This window comes from Herpailurus yagouaroundi, unplaced genomic scaffold (assembly GCF_014898765.1).
Source record: "Herpailurus yagouaroundi ecotype Mexico unplaced genomic scaffold, PumYag 197, whole genome shotgun sequence".
Taxonomy (NCBI): domain Eukaryota; kingdom Metazoa; phylum Chordata; class Mammalia; order Carnivora; family Felidae; genus Herpailurus; species Herpailurus yagouaroundi.
The window spans coordinates 27,206,302-27,221,497 of record NW_024412428.1 but is presented as its reverse complement, the minus strand read 5'-3'; the positions used below and the strand labels follow the sequence as shown (position 1 = coordinate 27,221,497).

General features: G+C 40.7%; 1 protein-coding gene across 3 annotated transcripts in view; it reads right to left on the bottom strand.

Moving 5' to 3' along the window:
* EPSTI1 (epithelial stromal interaction 1) overlaps window positions 1–14,969 on the bottom strand; it is a 97,180-nt gene extending 82,211 nt beyond the window's left edge. Inside the window, exon 1 of one of the 3 annotated variants that reach the window (XM_040448529.1) lies at window positions 14,635–14,969. In XM_040448529.1, coding sequence (XP_040304463.1) covers window positions 14,635–14,813 — 179 coding nt within the window. In that variant the 5' untranslated portion in view covers window positions 14,814–14,969. The remainder of the gene's footprint in view (window positions 1–14,634) is intronic. The other 2 variants (XM_040448528.1, XM_040448527.1) reach the window with 2 other exon arrangements.
* Window positions 14,970–15,196: the final 227 nt, after the last annotated feature.

Genomic DNA, 15,196 nt, shown 5'->3' with positions numbered 1-15,196 from the left:
GGAGCATACCACAAGAATATCCAAACAAATGTCAAAGTAAGAGGACATTAAGTAGAAATTCAAGGTGGGGGACAGTCACAGAGGGATAGAAATGAGAAGTATAGCTAGCTGAGGTTTAAAAGACAGGGTCTGAAATGGCCAAAGAAGGGTTTCTTTGCTAGGGTTTTACCAAGAGCAGCTTCACAGGATTTTCCAAGTCCCATGGGCCTCCCTTATGCCCAAAATTTAAACCTCGTTAAAGATCTGGAAAGAAAAATCATTCTATAGGTAAAAGATCTTATTCCACAATATCTAATCTGAATATGTTCAAGTCTGATAACATCACAGTAGCATCTTTAGTTTTAGGAATAGAACTGCGGTCAATCTATTGCAATTTGTGTAGCCTACACGTACCCAGACATAGTGTGGGGCCATGAAAAGAGGGAAAGAATTATCCAACCCTAAATTCAAAGCCTTTTAACTTGAAAGCCTTTTAACATAACCCCAGGCTCAAGGAGGGGTCCCAGTAATAAATGTTTCATGTTAGAGAATTCCTCAGTAACCTTCTTAGTAACATTTTCTCGGCTGCAATTGCCAAATCTGAAACATAATATTCAGAAGAAAGCATGGCAAGTATTTGGGCTTCTAGTCCTCTGACTTGCTATGGAAAGAGGAGCCTACTTCTAAGGATCTGCTTTTTAGGTTTTTTATTATCATGTGGCAGAGAGTAATGCCTTGATAGATACAAATATCCGTCCCTTCTCTCCTCCCTTTTTCTTGACATGAATAACAAGTATAACTTATTCATGTTTTCAGCCAATTAATTTCCACCCACAGCAAGGGCCTCTGCTGTTTTAACCTGCATGTCTTCCCTTTCAACAGCCTGACTCTCAAAGATGCTGATCCAGACAAGCCCAGCCTGCCTATATTTAGTATTCTGGGCATTTCCCGATTAAGCAACATTCAAGCCACTGAAGTAAATGTATATCTTTGAAAATGAGTTTCCTTAATTACCTCATTGAAATTTAATGAAATCTCACAATTTGTAAGATTATTTTCACTTTCCAACAGCACACATCCAGGAGACATACTGAGGGAGAACATATAAAGAAGAGCAGAAGACAAAGAGAAAATGTGTTCCTGCACCATACAAAAAAAATAGAGAGAAGAAAAATATATTTAAGAAATGTTTTTCTTGCAAGGTCTCTCCTGAGCTACACAATTGCTTCTCTCGTGTCCATTCCTGCACAATTTTTATAACATCTCATCAATAAACGCCCTATGAAAATGTTATGCTGAAGTTATGAAAAATATCTTGGCTGGCTAAAAGTATTACATAAATATATCCCCTGGTGTGTACAAACTGCAGCAGATGTAATTTAAATTTCTAATTAGGAACAACACTGGTTTGACTGAAAAAGAAACATAGGAGCAAAAATTCAGAAACAGAAGATTAAGTAACAAACAGATCTTTTCAAGCAGTACAGGAGACATGTGAAGTCTACCATTCTTCAAAAAACTAGTTTGAGGTTTTCTTAGTTCAAGAAAACCTTAACCTTGCATGAACTTGAAAAAAAAAGATTTTTGGTTAATCAAAGGCACTGGATTTTTCTTGCTATGGCTTTCTATATTGGTTTTTGTTATATGACCTTCAATATAGGCATCTGAAGCTTACTGTTTTTAGCCAACATGTGTCAAAACTTGAAGCATTCAGGTTTCCAAAAGTTTAATAAACAGACCATATTCCCAAGAAAAACAAAAAATAACAAGATCCGGCTGAGTAAATCATACTTAACCACTACACCTGTTACACCAACCCTGATCCAGCACTCCACAACTCCAGTGAGGAAGGGCTCATGAATTCTTTGACCTCAAAATCTGCAGAGCCCAAAACACTGTCTACACATCCAAGAAGCTGATGTGAAGCAAGTTAGTTCTTGAACCCACAGCTTCTGGTGGACAATTGAATAGATACCCAGAGGGCAGAACAGACACCCAGAGGGAAAAGATACGCAAGAGATCACAGGTCATCAGCACCTTTGTGCATAGAATAACTTTATGGAAAGTCGAAAAGGTATACACACACACACACACACACACACACACACACACACACACACACACACCCTCCATCCCAGCATTCCTATGTAGGCTCGTGGTTTAGTGGGATATGGAAAATTTATGCAAATGAGAAAAAAGTGCTCCTTCTTTCAGGTAGAGGTAACCCTACACTAGGGTGCATGGTTTGGTATGTATTTCAGCTCCAAATTACTACCTTAGCCAGACAAGTTTGTGTAGTTACCAACCTGCACAACCATACAGGGTAGACCTGAAAGATGTCACATTTCATCACTTAAAACACATATACAGACATAAATGATAAGGGCTTTGAGAAAAGCAAGAAGGATTCACTCTAAAGATACAAAGAATCGGGGCGCCTGGGTGGCGCAGTCGGTTAAGCGTCCCACTTCAGCCAGGTCACGATCTCGCGGTCCGGGAGTTCGAGCCCCGCATCAGGCTCTGGGCTGATGGCTCAGGGCCTGGAGCCTGTTTCCGATTCTGTGTCTCCCTCTCTCTCTGTCCCTCCCCCGTTCATGCTCTGTCTCTCTCTGTCCCAAAAATAAATAAACGTTGAAAAAAAAAATTTAAAGATACAAAGAATATATATGAAACATAGTATTATTGAGAGCGCCGAATCCTAACCACTAGACCACCAGGGAACGCCTGAAACATAGTATTATTGAGACTCACCATCTTTAAGAGGCCAAAAACTAATGATGGGAGTGGAGATGGGGACCAACTGTTAGGTATACTTGCAAAATGTATGAAATTGAATTCATATTTTCAGAACATAGAGATGTTGGATCTGGGACTTGATTTGAGCCTACTTGCAAACTACTTGCTTAACCTAACAAGCTAACCTTAGCCATGTTACTGTTTCATAGATACTGGCAAAAGCCACGAGACTCCTGGGCCAGAGATAAATGCAAGGCATGAGGGGTTTTTATCTAAATCTCTGCATAAAATATTTAAAAACAAAATTCATCTTTTATTTCTGATTTTGAAAGACATATGCTTATAGACGAAAATCACAAAATATATTTTTAAGTATTTAAAAGGCACTCATAATCCCATGCCTCAGAGATCACAATTAGTTTCATTTGAGTGAATTTCAGTCCAATCTATATTCTGTACATATTATTACACCATTGCAAACATATCTTAAGTCCAATTTTATGTCTTACTTTCACTTGTAGGTGCTTTCCCAACTATTCATGTAACAAGCTTAATGTTAGATGGCTACATAGTATTTCACAACATGGATGCATCATAATGTAGCCACTCAACTATGTCAGGTGTTTCAACTGTTCACAGTTTTAAACAATACTGCACCATGTACAAAGCATAAAAATACAGCTTTGCACAGAATATTAACCAGAACAAAACTCTAAAACAATAAATAAACAACAGTCCTCAAAAATCAATACTTTGAACAGGAATGTGGACATTTAAATTTTTCTTCCTTAGCTATCTCATTTGCATTTCCAAAATCCCAGAAACAGTATGATCAAATGATTAATTTCTGTTCTGGTGCCTGACTCTCCTCAATTCTTAAACTAGGAGAGATGCTGGCCCTACCCACCCAACCATTGATTTTTCACCTCCTTCTTATTAAATGGCACCTTTGTATTATTCAGCTTCACGAAGTACCCAATTAAAAGACTACAGTCCACAACCTTTTTTATAGCTAGGTGTGACCATGCTATTAAGTTTGGGAAACCTGAAATGTAAGGGGAAGCTATTGAGAAAGGTTTCTAGGAAAGCTCCTTTAAATGGAAACAGGCAGGAAAAGCTTTTTTGTTGCTTTCTCCTACCTGGAAGGCTGAAGTGGTAGCTGGTGCTCAGACAGGTATCTTGGTCAACGAGGCAACTTGAATATGGAAGATATGCATCAGAAATGGCAGAAATAGGGCGCCTGGGTGGCTCACGGTTCCTGAGTTTGAGCCCCACATCAGCACAGAGCCCGTTTGGGATTCTGTCTCCCTCGCTCTCTGCCCCTCCCCCACTCGCTCTCTATTCTCTCTATCAAAATAAATAAAAATAAATGAAAAAAAAGAAAAGAAATGGTAGAACTGAGGGGCACCTGAGTGGCTCAGTCAATTAAGCATCCAACCCTTGATTTTGGCTCAGGTCATGATTTCACAGTTTGGGAGTTCCAGCCCAGTGTCGGGCTCTGCACGGACAGTGCAGACCTGTTTGAGATTCTCTCCCTCTCTTTCTGCCCTTCCCCCACGTGTGCATGCGCATGCTCTCTCTCTCTCTCTCTCTCTCTATCTCTCTCAAAATAGATAAACATTTTTAAAAATGGCAGAACAGAAAGACAAAAGCAATCTGGTGCTCTGGGACTATAAAACCTCCACATTAGTGGTAATCTATTGCCAAACTGCCTGGCTTGAAACCCTAATTCCGTTACGTTCTACCTACAACTTTGGGCAAATTACTAAGTTTTTCTATTTTTTTCACCTGTGAGATGGGGCTAACCACTACCTACTTCTTAGAGTACAGACATAAAGTACTTAGGACAATACTAGAAACTATATGTTCTATTATGGCTTCCTGTTATTTGTACTACATCACCCGTAGGCTAGCTACCTTCAGACCTCTCTCATAGGCGAGAAACAAATAGACAAAGCCATCTCTGCTCAAGACACCTAATTGGAGATATTGTATTATACGTAATTGTAATATAATAATTACATATAACCTATGTGTAATATGACACCTCCTTTACCATATGTAATAAAACCTCGTCCTGAATCATATGCTGCGATTCCATTTCTTTGCCCCATCTTCTTCAACAATGTATGTGAGTTAGTTTTTCTGTCTTTTTACCTCTTGGTTCTGGCATTTGCCACTCACATCTATATCCTAGTTCCTGATTCTTTCCTTTCATCCATGTCTTAGGAGTCATAAGAACCACTACATGAAACAAAGTAGTGTTGATAAATCTCTCGTTAAAGATTAGTATATAGTCTTCTGTAGAAGACAGCATGGTTCTGAGCCCAGGTTTTTTGCTAAATTATTTATTGAGATATAATATTTTTAGGCAAACTGCACAAATCTTAAGTATACAGCTCCATGACAAACTTCCTTTTAATTTATCCAGATTCCAAAAGAATAAAGGAAAAAAGAGGCATAAAAAACTTTACAATATCACCTGAAATTATTTTTGTATCTTAAATTTTAAGCCTATAAGCAAAATTAAAATATTAGTAAAATGAGAGCTCATATACTATTTACCTATATTTACTGATTGCTCACGTTGGCCATATTTCTTTCACTCCCTTCATGTTTATTTTTTCTGCACCATATAAAAGCAAGCTGCAGAGTCATTAATGCATAACCCTGAATACTTTAACCTGTGTCTCTCAAGAACAAAGACATTCCCCTACTTACACATTAAAAACTATCACACCCAAGGAAATTAATATTACTATGTAGTCTCTGTACAAATTTCTAAACTGTTCCAATTTTTTAAGTATTCTTCCCTACCCCCACCACACCTTGGATCCAATCATGGATTACACAGGCCTGTTTTTTGACAAGTCTCTATAGACTCCTATAATCCTGGACTGTTTCCTTGACTTTTTTCTTCCTTTCATGACTAACAATTCTGAAGAGTCCAGGTGTGATGGTTAACTTTGTGTGTCAACTTGACCTGGCAACAGGATACCCCTGTGTCTGGCTAAACGTTATTTCTGGGTTGTCCATGAGGGTGTTTCTGAAAAATGTAAGCATCTGAATCCATGGTCTGAGTAAAGCAGATGGCCCTTCCTCTTGGGGGGGGGGGCATCATCCAGTCCCTTGAGGGCCTCAACAGAACAAGGAAGGCAGAGGAAGGTGGAAACCAATCTCAACCTGACTGCTGAGCTGAGACATTGATCTCCTGCCCTTGGTACTCCTGGTTCCCAGGCCTTCACACTTAGAGGGGAATGTACACCATGGCTCTCTCAGTTTTAGAACTTCCAACTACACAGTGGCTTTCCTGGGTCTCCAACTTGCAGATGACAGATCGTGGGACCTCTCAGCCTTCATAATTATGTGAGCCAATACCTTATAACCTTATAATAAATTTCTTTATATATATGAAATAATAATAATCTCTTAATACAAACATATACAATATATAAGCATATTACATATATAATACATATTATATACGTAATAAATATTATATATTTATAATGATAATCTATATAATATATAGTACATATATGTAATCTATTAGTTCTGTTTCTCTAGAGAACCCTAATACACCAGGTAAACTGTCTAATAGAATTTATAGAATGCCTCACAATCTGAATGTGAAACATTGATGACTTCCTCATGATTACATAGTCAGGTGAAACGTGGGGGAAGAGTACTACATAAAAGATATTATCCAAGATTCCATTGTTAGAACAAGGGCTGTTTCCTTGCACAACTAAATAATAAATCAATGTGAGAATAGAATCTGCCTGTAAGTTAGTGGGCAATCACATTTTAAAATAAAAATTAGAAAGAGAACATATCTTCTCCTGCCTGTCACCTTCTATTGGCAATAGAAATCAGAAGGCATAATGGCTCTAAGACTTTCTACTTGGCCTAAAGAGTCAAAAAGCACAGCCTACACTTTAAAAATAAATATGTCTTGGGGCACATGGGTGGCTCAATTGGTTAAGCATCTGACTTCGGCTCAGGTCATGATCTCACAGTCCATGGGTTCAAGCCCCGCACCAGGCTCTGTGCTGACAGCTCAGAGCCTGGAGCCTGCTTCGGATTCTGTGTCTCCTCTCTCTGTTCCTCCCCCACTCATGCGCGCTCTCTCTCTCTCAAAAATAAACATTAAAATTAATTAATTAATTAATTAATGAAAATGTCATCATATCAAACCATTTGAAGTGTTTATTTCTAAGGATTAGAATTGCAGGGAACTTTCACTTTGTATATTATTTTTGTAATGTTTGAGTTCTTATAATAAGCAGATATAACTTTATTTTTACAATCAGGGGAAACATTCCAAAAAAAAAAAGAATTTTTCAATGAGGAAATATTTAAAATTAAGACTTCAAGCAGGGGCTCAGATTTGCTTACAAGATTAGGTCGCATAGGATTTCCACTCTCTGGTGCACCAGTAAAATATACACTGGGCAATACTAGCCCTTGAGTGTTAATGATGATAAACGTCTTTAGGTTTTCTATCGGATTTTAACAGACTGCCTTTTAAGTTTCATATTTGGGGGGAAAATTATGAACATTACAGAACAAAGGAAGATCGTCATTAGCTGATTCTCTGATACAGAACAGACCCTTCAAAAGCAGTCTTCATCTTTGATGATTTTTTTCCCCCCGTTAAGCTTTTGTTTCAGATTCAAATAGATTCTGAATAGATGCAATTAACCTTAACAATATGTATAACCTTACAGCATTCTACTGACTTTGAGTTAAGTAACCTTACTGTGTAATTGAACTAAGTTTCTTTTTTCTCATTTCTGCTATGCGTCCCCTGATTATTGCAGGTATTATGTATTTTCAGGCTTTCATCATCCTGTTGATTTATTGTTTCACTGTTTTAGCTGTCAAAGACTTTTTGAGAAATGCCCACTCATTTTTGATATTGTATTTGAGCAAAAGTGATTGCGCCCCAAGACTTGGCGGACTGCCAAGTGTATTCCATACCGAGGGGTGAAATCCAGTGCAGAAAAGTTGGAAATTCCTTCTAAACACAACCATAATTTCGATCCTCCTGTCTAAACAGGAAGAGAAAGTGGATCTAAGCAAACCAGACTGTCTCTCCTTTCCATCCACTCCAGCAATCTCTTCTGCCACGCACAGAACCATGCTTTTCACACTATACAGGTAACCCACTAATGGGTCATGAAACCAATTTAATGGGCTTATTTTTTTTTTCCCTTTTTTTTTTTTTTTTTTTTTTTTTTTTTTTTTTCAACGTTTATTTATTTTTGGGACAGAGAGAGACAGAGCATGAACGGGGGAGGGGCAGAGAGAGAGGGAGACACAGAATTGGAAACAGGCTCCAGGCTCTGAGCCATCAGCCCAGAGCCTGACGCGGGGCTCGAACTCACGGACCGCGAGATCGTGACCTGGCTGAAGTCGGACGCTTAACCGACTGCGCCACCCAGGCCCCCAATGGGCTTATTTTTAACAAATGAGTGTAGAAAAGGTCAGTGTTCATCACATAGAAGAAAGGTGAGAGTTGTTTTGTGAAGACTTTTTCAGTTATATATAAACTCCTACCTACCCACACCTGTACCAGATCATGAACGTCAGATGCATTGCATACACTAGCCTTTGGTCAGAAGTCTGAAAGATCACTGGAAGGCAGGATGCTGTTTAGGTTGCTCATAAACAGAAACAGTAAGAGAATTATTTTAATGCGAGCCCACCAAGCTGTCATTTAAGAAAAGCAGCAGAGACAAGCGAACCCCCACAGAAACTTCATTCTTGCAAACGACTTCTTTGTCCAAATAATTTTAAAGCTGTACATAAAGGTCACATTACCGTTTGTACAATGCCACTCCCTTTAGCCTACAGAATTTCTATTTTCTTGATGTGAAAATATGACAATTGATGGAAGCTTAGCTAGCTGCACTCCCACTCCTTCCTCCCGCTCTGTATCATGTTCGGGATCTAGACTTAGGTAGATAGACTCAGGTTTGAGTGCTGCTTCTTTTTACTAAAAAAAAAAAAGCCATGAGACTCCGGGACATCATTTAATCTCCAAAGACTCAGTTTCCTCCACTGTAAAGTGGCAAAGTGTTTACTGTATCAAGAAAAAGCAATTATAGGACATGCATAGTACGAGGTCTAGCACATGGTTAAGAGTTCAAGACATAAGAGTTCAAGCTATTGATTGTTATTTCGGTTTTATTCTCTCGGGGTGCCCACTTTGACTATTCTAGGTCACAAGTAATTTACTTTAAGCTACCACAGTATTGGAATGCTTTGCCATACAGCTCATTTCTAAAATAAGTCAGATAGGCAGAGTTCTACTGATTAGTTTGCTAGTAGAATATAGTAATCATTGAGACACCTAACAAGCTCATTGAGCCATATAATTATCATTAAGAGTTAAACACTGTTGTTTTACAAACTTTCTGAATGCTTATGAGCCTTGCCTGAAGATTGAGTTATAGTCCTCTAATGAATAGCCATCTATATTGAGCCGTCAAGAAGATTACTCATCGGAATCAATCATAGATTTTTCTCTTCCCATGTACTATTATTTCATAGCACTAAAACGGCCTGGAGCTCTCCATCCCCAGGGAGGAATAATAACCTGATGCTTTCATGCCATTTAACATCTATAAACAAAAGCTTACTTTCTCAGAGTCATATGAGGATTCAGAAGAGAAATTTGGGGCATTGCGGTGAAGAAGAAATAGTGAAAGCAGTTCTTATAAGTTTGTAAAAACTTGTACTTAATTTAAGACTATTTTATGTAGCCAGTTCAGAATCAAGTGAGGTGAGTCAAGAACATAAGTTTTTGATGATCTGTCTTAGACATAAGACATTATATTTCAGGATTCAGAATATACTCAACAATTATTCCAATAGTGATGCTCATAAAAATTGAACACTATAACTTAATGACTAGATGTTCCACTTTATACCCCATCCTATATCTATAAAATGCTTAATACTAATGTTTCACAGTGCTCTTTAAGGAGAAAAGAGAGAAAAATTGGGAAGTGGCCATTAATAAGTGGTCTTATCAAGCCATCCTTTATTTCCCTTCACTGTTCCTTGAGACTTTGAGGACAAAGGGAAAAGGACAAAGGGTATGAGTTACCAGGTTTATTTCCTTCCCTGGAGCACAGCAAACTGGGAAAAGTATTGACGTTTTGAGTAAGGAAATGAGGGAACTAGAACTGCAAAGGGAGGAAATAGGAAAAAGGAGTGGGTTTCCCTAGTATACTTATATAGCACTTCAACAGCATCGAGTCTAAGCAGTTAGTAATCAGGGCTGTGGTGTATCTGAGAGGTTGTGTCAGCTTGGGTCCTCCAATTCGAAGACATCAGGACAGGGTTAGACATACAAGATGTTTTGGGGGAAAACGCTTAGGAAGGACCAAAGTGGAATGCGCGCAGGTAGGCCGTGAAAACCTCAAGAACATGAGCAGGTCTGATACCTATGAAAGGAGAGAGGGGAGGCGGGGATTGAGCGGGAAGAGCCTCAGACTGCTGTGTAGTTCTGAGAAAATCTCGGAGAGTTCAGTGGGGAGTCTTCTGGCAAAAGCTGCCCAATAGAGAAGTCCCACATAGGCCAGGAACACGCTTCCATGAGTACCCTGGAAAGTTCGGACACTGGCTGGAAGGGTGCAGAATAAGAGTGCTCTCAGAATAAAGGGCATAATGGACGGTGGCAGCTGGGGCTACCAGTTGACTATGCTCCCCACAGTAAGTTCTTTTGAAGGACATCTGAACACAAAGTTTCCCTGGCTGTCATAGGGGCCACATAAACTCCTGTGGTATAATAAAAGATAAATACTTAGACCTTAACCCTGGTTCCCGGCACAGATCTCCAAAAATCCTTGGGATTCCACGTGATAAGAGTGTTGATTACATGCTAACGAGAGGACCCCAGAATGCTTCAGGATAGGAGTGATTTGCCAGGAAAACCAACCATGAGATTAGAGGATGATTTAATCGACTATGCCTGTGTAATGGAGCTGAATAAAAATTCTTGAATAAGGACTGAGGAGCTCCCAGAACGGTGAACACATCCAAGTGCGGAGAGGGTGGCCCACCTAAACAGGGCCTAGAAGTTCTGTGCAATGCCCCACCCTCCTACCTTACCCTTGCATCTGTCCCATTTGGTTGTTCCTGAATTGTATCCTTAATAATAAAACTGTAATCGTAAGCACAACAGTTTCCATGATTTCTCTGATTCGTTCTAGAAAACTAGGGGAAGAGAGGTCACGGAAACCCCCACATCTGTAGTCAGCCAGGCAGAAGTGTGGGTAGTTTGGGGACCCCATTTGTGGCTGGTGTCTGAAACAGGGGCAGTTTTGTGAAACTGAGCTCTAACCTGTGGGGTCTGCACTAACTCTGGGTAGTGTCAGAACTGAATTGAACTGAAGCTGGTTGGTGCTGGAATAATGTGTTTGATGTCAGAAAAAAAACCACACGCCTCCTAACCAGCCTGTAGACTGCGGCGCAAACATCACGTCTTGGTAACGCTTCTCCTGCTCCCAAGACGAACTCAGACCCTGGCTTTCCTTCATAGTGCATATAGTGTTATTCCTATAATTATCTAATAACTGTGTACCCCATCAATTAGACTATAAGCCATATAAGGGCTTGTTGAGTAGTTATTTGTCCCTGAATTCGTAATTAAATATCCAGAGCTAGAGATCCTCTCTTCTTACAGGATTGTTGTGAGGACTGAGTTCATATACATAACACACTTTCACACGTTAACTGTTACATATGTTATTTTATTGCTTATCTTTAACTCTCTTCAGTTCTCAGCATAAAGTAGGCCACAAATATGTTAATTTATATACAAATTCAGTTCACCTGATGTTAAAGTAAATTGTATAGCAAGATTCCACATTATAGGTTCATTTTCAGAATATCTTTTTATTTACTTTAAATGGCATCAAGCTAAAGGACTATTTCTGGGTATGATTATAGACAAGTACCTGAATTGAGGGAACCCTGTGTTGCTATCACAAGCAAGAGTCTATTGCCCAGAATTGGGTAAAGTCAGGTGAAAAATCTCCTTCTTCATATATAAGATTAAACCCATGCTTTAATCATATACTTATCTAGAAATTACATAAGTGAGTGGGAGATATTTACAAAAAAGCAAAATATTGGGGCACCTGGGTGGCTCAGTTGCTTAAGCATCCAACTTTAGCCCCGGTCATGATCTTGTAGTCTGTGGGTTCGAGCCCCATGCCAGGCTCTGGGCTGACACTCAGAGCCTGGAGACTGCTTTGGATTCTGTGTCTCCCTCTCTCTCTCTCTCTCTCTCTCTCTCTCTCTCTCTCTGACCCTCCCCTGCTAGTGCTCTCTCACTCTCTCTCAAAAATAAACAAACATTTAAAAAAATTTTTTTACAAAAGCAAAATATTGAAAGGGACAGTGAAGGTAAATTGTTACTTTGGATTCGAAGTATATATAAGCCTTTCTTCTCTTTAAATCTGTGTAAATTGCTTATGATACCTAGGGACAAGATAAAAATCACCAACTAAAAATAATTGGGAAAGCCAACATGAATTAGCACTTATAATTATTTAAATCCAAACATAGTCAAGAACACAGCCTTGCCTTACAGTCTATTTGGAGGTTCTCAGGAGTCATTTAAAATATTAAGAGATTGCCTTAACATCTCCACATGGAAGTAGGTGTTTTAAACCAGTGTGTTTTTACAATGTACAAATACTCCGCTTCAGCGTGACGGCACAGTACTTGATCAATTAACATCTGTTAAATGAATTTAAGGTTGTCAGCATCCCACATTTACTGGACATTTCCTTCCTGCCAGGCATGAAGTTCTGTTGTACGCATACACCTACACACAAATAAAGAAGCCCTCAGAGGTTGGTATTATCTCATTTTAAGTAATGAGGAAACGGAGGCATAAAGTCCTTGAGCACCTTGCTGAAGTTCAGAGAGCAAGTAATGGCAGAATGAGAACATTGAGTCTGGCATCAAAGCCCATGCTCCTGTGCCCTCACTGGCACTTCCCTAAGGAATTAATGGAAAGAGGTGCACAATACAAGGTGAAATCCCAATCCTTTGTCATGTAAATAAGCGCATATTGAGAATGAACAAATGAAGCTTATTAAGCACTTCATCCTTCCTTTTTCTCTACTTCCCACCAGAAAATGCTATAATTCCGCTCCAAAAAAAAAAAAAAAAAAAAAAAAGAATAAAGCCCTCTTTTAGGGTTTGTGTGTGCATTTTACTAAGATATTATTTACCACTCAACCATTTTCCTTGGTTTTCCAGTTCCATTAAAGGATACAAGTGAGAATAAACAATAGAAGTGACTAATGGAGATGTAAGAATTCGGAGTGGTCCAAACAGGATCTCCTCTCCTGAACACCTAAAAGGGAATGAGTCTTATAACACTCTACTTATTGCAACCGGTTCGCATTTTTTAAAAATAAAAGAGCTCTGTGAAAGCCAACTCCCCCATGTACTCTCTAATGGTCTATCGGCAAATCTTAAAAATCACAAAATAGTATGCAGTGAGGTCTTCAGGTATTGAGGCCTGGACAATGAATTAGAAAACCGGCCCTTTCCGAGCAATTTGGTCCAGCAAGATTCTGGGGATGTTGACAGCCAAGAAAGAAAGAAACAAAGAAAGAAAGAAAGAAAGAAAGAAAGAAAGAAAGAAAGAAAGAGAAAGAAAGAAAGAAAGAAGAAAAAGAAAAAACAGATAGATGCAAATGCTAATATTTATGAGATGATATGAGCTTGCAAATAAATGATTGTATCTAACTAGATGCTCTTTAACAACAAAAAGGCATGTAAAGGGCGTTCATCATCAACCTGAGACTGTATGCCCATGACCTCTGCTACATTAAATGCTACAGCTTACTGAGATTACTTGAATTTAATGAACCTCTATCGTAGCAAGACACCTCTCATTCCGCAAAGGTGACAAACGCGGCAATCTCTAACTGCAACCACCCGGGTCACCCATCCCATCTAAGGGTAACCCTAAGTGGAATAATATCGAAAGCCCAGTACTCATGACTTCTTTCAAAGTTAAGGGATGAAAGAAAAGTTAATGTTTACGGGTCATATGGTGATACACTGTTCCTTGGCAACCAGCAGGTCTTTTGTGCGACTACAAGTTGATGGAAAGGGGGGAACTGAAAATGAAACTATTCAGAGGATTCCAATGCACAGAAGCAGCACTTCCGGAGCCCTGTGTAGCCATACTATCCTGTTAAAGAAGCTCCTTCCATTGGGAGGAAAGCGAGGATCACTGACGCGGCGTAACAAACGTTTTCAGGGTACCAACTGTAGACTCTGAACCAAAGACCAAGATCAAGGTTACCTATATGACAGGAAACCCTGCGGCCACTCTCGACCTCACCCGGTCCCACTCCTCTGGTCCTAAGAGGTCATTTATCTGGGAACTTGGTTGAGATGCAAGCGTGCTCCCAGAGCCAGCATTTGGAGCATCTACCCCATAACACATTCTCTCTCTGCCCTTGCCCCGGCAGCTGACGCGGAGACACCACTTCAGGGCATCGATGGTTTAAACCAGGAAGGAAAACAATAATTCATGCTAAAGAGTATGAGTTCTGGAGACACCTGTAAAGTTCGTAGGAAGCTCAGGCGAGTTCTCCACACGTCTTTTCAATCCTGTAGCCAGTCACGAGAATCGGGGAAGCAATGTTCTTGAAAGGAACGAGAGCTGTTATTTAGCAAAGAACCGCAGACTGGCACACTCAATTTATGAGGTAATAATTCCTGAAAGCTTTTGGGTAGGCAAACGAGCCTGCACTCTCTCAGAAACCCCGTTACTGGGCCCCCGTGGTTTCAAACTCCGATGATCAAGAAAGTGCTCGCGAGTCTGTCTGAGGTCTGGGCTCCCGCCCCCAAGCCGGGTTGTTAAGTACTTACTACCGCTGGCCGGCGAGCCGTGGGCTCTCCTGCGAAGGGCTCTGGGGGGTCGCCTGCGAACCCGGTCTGGGACCTTGCAGCTGGCCCGGCTCCCGAGGCCGCCCGGAGGGGTCCCGGGCCGGGCGGGGGGCGGGGGGGGCGCCGAGCCCGGAGCCCACCACCGGAGTGCGGGTGAACATAGCTCTGAGTCCGCGGGTGCCCGACCGCCGCTGCGGCGGGAACGCGGGCTGGGACGCCTCGGGAGTCTCGAGATGAGATTCGAAAGGGCAGGGGCAGCGGTTTCAACAGCTTGAGTTTCGATTTCCCGCCAGCAGCTGCAGGTGCGCCCGCCCCCGGAGGACTTCCCCATTTGGGCTCCACTCGGGCGCCCTCTGACCTCAGCGCGGGTGAAGGCTCTCGCTGCGCCGCCCTGGCGGGGAGAAGTGAGCCTGCTCCGCCCCTACCCGTGGTGGTTCAAGGTCTCACAGCCACCTTAGAGGATAATGAAGAGACCTGTGGTCAACCACGGACGCCTGATGAGGAGGTAGCCGCAAGGGGACTAGAACCCTCAAAGGTACTTTAG